General features: G+C 46.7%; 1 protein-coding gene across 1 annotated transcript; it reads left to right on the plus strand.

Annotated features, from left to right (window-relative positions):
• The first annotated feature begins 285 nt into the window (after positions 1–285).
• On the plus strand, positions 286–4,026 carry LOC127781332 (coronatine-insensitive protein homolog 1a). The gene is made up of 3 exons (XM_052308277.1): positions 286–1,161; positions 2,320–2,794; positions 2,875–4,026. The coding sequence occupies exons 1-3, from the start codon at positions 656–658 to the stop codon at positions 3,679–3,681; spliced, it is 1,788 nt and encodes a 595-aa protein (XP_052164237.1). The 5' UTR covers positions 286–655; the 3' UTR covers positions 3,682–4,026.
• The last annotated feature ends 3,438 nt before the right edge of the window (positions 4,027–7,464 follow it).

A 7,464-nucleotide genomic window follows, 5' to 3' on the forward strand; every position in this document is an offset into this window, starting at 1 on the left:
GAAAACAGAGTATTTTACGCACTGTTGTCGGCTAGCTGTATCCGTTTGCGTTTCAGGGTAAATCCATCCATCATCGATCCATTCATGGTGGTGGGCTGCTGGTGGTGGTGGTGGTGCTATGCTACAGGTTAATTTAGGCGATGCTAACACCCAGTTAACGTGGCTAGGGCTACGCTAAGCAAGGAGCATTGAATTCGATCGATATGTTGGGTTTTTTCTCTTTACTAGTAGCATGCCATCTAGTGTGCATCTTACGTAGTGGAATATTATCGGGCACCCAATATTCAGCTCGCACAAAGCTCCGAGGACGAGGAGGAGGAAGACTAATTTGGCAGCTCAGCTCACCTGCACGGCTGCACTGTGCTGTGCCCGGTGGGCGAAGCCATTTCACCCGCGGGCTTACGTGGCCCGGCACCACCGGCCGAGCCGTGCGGGGAAACAAGTAAACGCTCGCTCGCTGCGTCTCCGATGCCCCCGTCCCCGCCTGGCCGCTGCTGCTCTCTCGCTCTTCTCCCTCCAATAATTCGCTTGCCCTCTGGTGGCTCAAAGCCCAGGGAAATTGATGGAGAAGAATTGGGGTAGCCCCATGCCACCTGGTTCGGGCTAGATCTCCGGCGAGACGGCCGCTGGGAGCAGCCGATCCGGCCCCGATCCGATGGGTGGCGAGGTGCCGGAGCCGCGGCGGCTCAACCGGGCGCTCAGCTTCGACGACTGGGTCCCCGACGAGGCGCTGCACCTCGTGATGGGCCACGTCGAGGACCCGCGGGACAGGGAGGCGGCGTCGCGGGTGTGCCGCCGCTGGCACCGCATCGACGCGCTCACGCGCAAGCACGTCACCGTCGCCTTCTGCTACGCCGCGCGCCCCGCGCGCCTCCGGGAGCGGTTCCCGCGGCTCGAGTCGCTCTCGCTCAAGGGCAAGCCCCGCGCCGCCATGTACGGGCTCATCCCCGACGACTGGGGCGCCTACGCCGCGCCATGGATCGACGAGCTCGCCGCGCCGCTCGAGTGCCTCAAGGCGCTCCACCTCCGCCGCATGACCGTCACCGACGCCGACATCGCCGCCCTTGTCCGCGCCCGCGGACACATGCTGCAGGAGCTCAAGCTCGACAAGTGCATCGGCTTCTCCACTGACGCCCTCCGCCTCGTCGCCCGCTCGTGCAGGTAACCCAGGAGTTCTCTCTTTCTTGTACTACTCATCTGTAACAGTGATTTTTTTTACCTCCAATACTTGCCTAAGCGAAAGTTAGCAGCAGCAACTGAGCAGTTGGTCTTTTCCTCATTTAGAAGTTAGGGTTGATCTGGTGGAGGTGCTAATTTTGTTGTTAGTTGGTGTTCCTAAATGGAGTAATGGATAGTAGTGACATGTTCTTAGTGTTCTAACATGGGCAAGCAAAGTTGAGCCAACCTTGCTCACTTTCTGGTTCACAAATTCCTCCGCCCCCCTCGAGAAAGGAGCTGTCACAAATTAGCTTCCACAGTCCACTCGTGACTGGTTGAGGCCATAACGCACCGAATTTCAACAGCAAAATTTGTGAGCATTAGATGCGCACAAGATTTTTGCCTCAATAGATTTGTGTGGTTCTTTCGTTTACCTACTTTCATTATTTCATCTAATTGTGTACTTGTTGAGCTGGGTTTGAGAAGAGTCCCTAATACATAAAAACAACTTATAAGAGGTAGCAAGTCTGGCATAAGCAATCTGCTATAATTTGAGGCAGACCCATAACGGTTGGTCATATATCTTTTACCAGGAGTAAGTACTATTGTAATGGTTGGATTGTACTTGAAAAGGACTACCCTGTTCCTCCTTAGACATATTTGGAACCAAAATACAGTTGCAAGTTGGGGATTATGTTGCCGCCTTGCCGGTCAGTTATATCATGCTCCGATTTGTGCGGCAGTATGTCTTGTCTCATGTTTCTTGTTAACTTTGCTTAGTTTGACTTTGAGTTCGCAACAATGATGTCGCACCAATTATCCGTTAAAAAAAATTTATAAAGAACGCAAGAATATTTTGTGCTAAAGGTATATATTTATTTTTGAGACCTAACTTGTGAAGTCTGCATGCATAAGGAGATGTGTGGGGTGGATGACCAGTAATACCTTGTGTGGAATGCATGTATGGGATGCTTTGTGATGGTTGGAAGTACTTCACAAGTCACTACACATCTACTATGAGTTGCTATGTTTCTTGACTTAAAATGTGATTCCTGTTCTTTCCTCCAATATATATTTCTTCTAACAGCAATTTCTTCATGCTCAATGCTAAGATTACATGCTATCTCTGCAGTAACATGTCATTCTGAATTATGTCAACAGATCCCTGAGAACTTTATTTCTGGAAGAGTGCCATATTACTGATAAGGGTGGTGAATGGCTTCATGAACTTGCTGTCAACAATTCTGTTCTGGTGACACTGAACTTCTACATGACTGAACTCAAAGTGGCGCCAGCTGATCTAGAGCTTCTTGCAAAGAATTGCAAGTCATTGATTTCATTGAAGATGAGTGAGTGTGATCTTTCAGATCTGATTAGTTTTTTCCAAACAGCCAATGCGCTGCAAGACTTTGCTGGAGGAGCATTCTACGAGGTAGGAGAGCTCACCAAGTATGAAAAAGTTAAGTTCCCACCCAGATTATGCTTCTTGGGGCTTACCTACATGGGAACAAATGAGATGCTTGTTATCTTCCCTTTTTCGATGAAACTCAAGAAACTGGACTTGCAATACACTTTTCTCACAACAGAAGATCATTGTCAGATTATTGCAAAATGTCCCAATCTACTAATTCTTGAGGTAATATTTCCTGTATACAAGCATTGATTAATTGTGTTTGAATTAGTATATGCCATATTACAACGAGATGTCCTCAACAGGTGAGGAACGTGATAGGAGATAGAGGGCTAGAAGTTGTTGGTGATACATGCAAGAAGCTACGAAGACTCCGAATTGAGCGGGGTGATGATGATCCAGGTCTGCAGGAAGAGCAAGGAGGAGTTTCTCAGCTAGGCTTGACAGCCGTTGCTGTTGGTTGCCGTGAATTGGAGTACATAGCTGCCTATGTATCGGATATCACCAATGGGGCCTTGGAGTCTATTGGGACTTTCTGCAAAAATCTATACGACTTTCGGCTTGTGCTACTTGACAGAGAAAGACAGGTAACAGATCTGCCACTTGACAATGGTGTCTGTGCTCTGTTAAGAAATTGCACAAAGCTTCGGAGGTTTGCTCTCTACCTTAGACCAGGAGGGCTTTCAGATGATGGCCTTAGCTACATCGGACAGTACAGTGGAAATATCCAATACATGCTACTGGGCAATGTTGGTGAATCTGACCATGGATTGATCCGTTTCGCAGTGGGCTGCACCAACCTTCAGAAGCTTGAATTGAGAAGCTGCTGCTTCAGCGAGCGAGCTTTGTCCCTCGCTGTATTGCAGATGCCCTCCCTGAGATACATATGGGTGCAAGGATACAGAGCATCTCAAACAGGCCTTGACCTCCTGCTCATGGCCAGGCCTTTCTGGAACATCGAGTTTACACCTCCGAGCCCTGAGAGTTTTAATCATAAGACAGAAGATGGAGAACCCTGTGTGGATAGCCATGCTCAGGTTCTTGCCTACTATTCCCTTGCTGGAAGGAGGTCTGACTGCCCTCAGTGGGTGATCCCCTTGCATCCTGCGTGATTGTAAATATGTCAAGCTGTGTATACCTTCCTATCTATCCCTGGGGCATAAGCATGGCCTTGTATGGTTATTGTAAGAACCTTAGCTTGCCACCTTTGTGATTGTGCCCGAATAAGCTACTACTAGTACTTTAGCTGGGGTCTATAGTGCAATAAGTTGTTGTCACTTGTTCTACGTATCTAATCCTAGGAAGATGTATACTAAGTTCCTCTGTAACTGTAAGAGTGATCTGTGCTTTGGTTGCGAGATGTACATTGTAAGTATCAGAAATCATGTGTTACTGGTTTTTTTGCCATAATATATGCCTATATAAGCCGGGAGTTTGGTGCGGTAGTTGCTTGAAAATGGCATCCCAAAGACTCATCAACACTAGGTGTGCAGAAAACAACGGCGCCGCCGCGAAGAACCAAGTGCAGCATCCTCCACCATGATCCAGTAATTTCCGCGACAATGACCATCCGCGCACAAAGTTGGCCACGGGAAGGGGTTCCCTGCACGTAGCGAATAGCGAGTACTTTCACCGATCCTCAGTGGCAAGCAGGCGACGGAACGAGTGGCGGAGCGGCATGGAATTTGTGCTGCCGCCTACCCAGTGACCCAGTGAGGGACGCCGGACCGCGACAAGGTCGCGTACATGGCATAAAAGAAAAGCCGCTGTTTGGTGATGACTAATAATTTAATGGTTACCAAACAAAAAGCGTGCATTTGAGGCTGCCACAAAATTTACAAAGTGGGGGGCGGATTTCCTCGTCAAGATAAGGACGTCTCTGTCGGCTTGTGTCCAGAGAATGAACGGAACGGAGAAGCGGCTGATCTAAACATGCCAAGAGTTGGTCCATATGGGAGAATGTACCTCGTCCTCGTGTCTCTTGTTACGCTACTCGAATACTTGTCCGCAGCCTAGCGTGTACCTGATCGCGCATTCTATGAATGAAAGTCGCCCTCATGTGGTTTGGGTTGTTTGGTGGAGTAGTTTGAAGAACAATCTGAAAAAAGCCACTGCTGTCGAGAAGCATCAAGGAGAAACAGTTCAGGTTGCTGTTTTCATGTCTTTTGAAACTGATCCAAATTGCGCCCCGAGTTGTTTTCCAGCTTTTGAAAGCTGGTGCAGATCGTATTCGAATTTGCAGATTGTCAAGGGCGCGTTTGGTACCTTTACGAGGCCTTGGCCTGCTCAATGCAGATCATTGCCAAGTATCAATGAAAATGGATGATATTACCTCAATTTCATACTATAAGTCATCTTAATTTTTTTCCTAATCAAACTTTTTTAAACTTGGCTAGGTTTACAGAAAAATATAGTAAAATTCTCAACACAAAACAAACATACTATCAAAATATATTAAATGTTAGTTTTAATGAAACTAATTTGGTTTTGTAAATGTTGCTAATTTTTTAATAAACTTGATAAAACTTTAAAAGTTTAATTAAAAAAGTAAATGTAACTTATAATGTGAAACAGAGGAAATACTTGATCATTAGTTATAAATAGACATGTATCAGCTAGGCCCGGCTCAATCCACATAGAAGGAACCAAACAACTAAAAGAGAATGCGTGCATAAAATAAACTAGTGAGAGTCCAAGAGCTAATAAGTGTGTCTAGCCAAGCCACTAGAAATTCCTACTTTACTTATTATCATATTGTACTTCTACCCAATTTGGAAAGCTACTTATGTTGATAGCGGTTACAACCAAACGACTTTCTAGAGTGCCTCAGAATGCATATGCGTTGGAGCATGAAACTCCTTTAGTGGAGATCGTATACTCCCTCTTTAGAGATTCGGCCAGGGGACAGTTCCAGCCTAGATCCCAATCAAAGAGTGATGAACATAGGGGATTATACAAGTTCGGGCTACACGGATACGTAATACTCAACTCCTGTGTGTGGACTATGGATAACCGTGGATGAGTTACAATAAGATTGGAACTTTGCAAGTGTGTTAATTGCTAGCCATCGTATCCCTCTATCCATTGGACTGGACTCTCCTTTTATAGATTATGACTGGACTTTCCTTTTATAGATTAAGGGGCATTCACAGTGCCGTTACATAGGTCTTTGGATGGGGCTTGTACCATTAAACATGTCATGATTGGTCTTATTGAAGTCCTTCGATCCGGATGGAGGAATGCTTTCTCGTTGGCTGAATGAGAAAATGTGCCAATAGTCAAAAAGACGCATGCCCCTGTTGATCGTGGGTCCACCAGGGTGACACCCTCCACAAGCGCTCCCATGTTCTAAACGAGATGGATGGACGACTCGCACCACATCATCATTAATGCGGGGGAGTTGTTGGCAAACTTCCTCGCTGTTGAGGGAGCATATCTCGACTAGGTATTTGTAGATTATGAAATTCGTTGGAACCAAGGTATACACGAGATTAAGGTAAAAGAGATGGGAGACATAGATTTTTATACAGGTTCGGGCCTCTTAACTAATAAGTAATAGCCCTACTCCTGTTGGTTGAAGCTGGTGTTGCCTTTAGATATCAGTATCACACGAGTACAATTTATTTGGGATGACCTAATCTAGTCGATGTCGGTTTAGCACTCACATGTAGTCGATGTCGGTTTAGCGGCATGGAGCACTCACATGTGGTCGATGACTAGCGTAGTCAGCTTCCTCGAATATGAATTCAATGAGATTGGAGATGCCTCTAGATCCCTCATGTCGACCTTTGTGGATCCTATGTAGGATCGAATCACAAGAACTAAGCCAACCAGAGGGGGGGTGAATGGTTGGTATACCCAAAAACTGAAAACTTTTAGCGAAAATAAAAGTTACCCTCGAAATCGACGGATCGCAGTCTGACCGAAGTGAATGTGCCGGTCTGACCGCCTGATGAATGTCGGTCTGACCGAGATCGAACTCCGGTCGAACCGCCGAGATCGCCTGCTACCGACTCCTGTCGCCGCCGGTCTAACCGCTGTGTACCCGCCGGTCTGACCGCCGCGATGCCGCCGGTGTGCTGCCGGTTAGACCGCCGAAACCCGGTGAAACTCAAATCGAATAACTCTTAAAGTAGATGACGACTTTATTGATTCTTTCTGTGTTTACAAAGTGCACCAACAGCACTCTTTACAAAAATTTCGACTAAACTCGAAACCCTAACTCAAAACTCAACTCAATTGCTCTCTAAAACGATATCGGGAAGCCTCACGCTCCCCCTCTATTTATACCCGAGGTAGGCAGCCTAAAGCCACGAACCAAACTCATACTAGGAGTCCTAAACACCTTAGGAAACCCTATAGTACAAGAAACAAACTTTACATAACCAAACGTACCAAATTTGGACACCTTCCAAATTCGACTCCGCATCCCATACGCACACAATACCTCCATCGTATGCCATATGGAATCTCCATCAACCATGTGCATCAACTCTAGCCTAAGTATCCCGCATGATCTCTGACCACCACGGACATCGTCTTATCCCCAAGCCGACTCCCGGTTCATCACCGCAAATACTCTCCTGAGGTATCGAGTCACCTACACATAAAATAAACAAAAAAAACCATATTTCGAGACCAAGCTATCTCCAACTTGACTCATTAGTAGCAAACAATAGTATTACATACGTATAGTATCCATCTAGAAGCCATAATCATGAAATAATCACGGATATCCAAACAAACAACCTGAAACCGAACCCGACACAGCGTCGGCCGGTTAGACCGCGGGCTGGCCGGTCTGACCGCGCGCATACCGCCGGTCTGACCGGCAACCACTGCCCGGTCTGACCGGACCCAATTCCAGCAGTACCTGTAGATTCACCGGTGAAATC

Source organism: Oryza glaberrima, chromosome 1, assembly GCF_000147395.1.
Source record: "Oryza glaberrima chromosome 1, OglaRS2, whole genome shotgun sequence".
In the NCBI taxonomy this organism is placed as follows: Eukaryota; Viridiplantae; Streptophyta; class Magnoliopsida; order Poales; family Poaceae; genus Oryza; species Oryza glaberrima.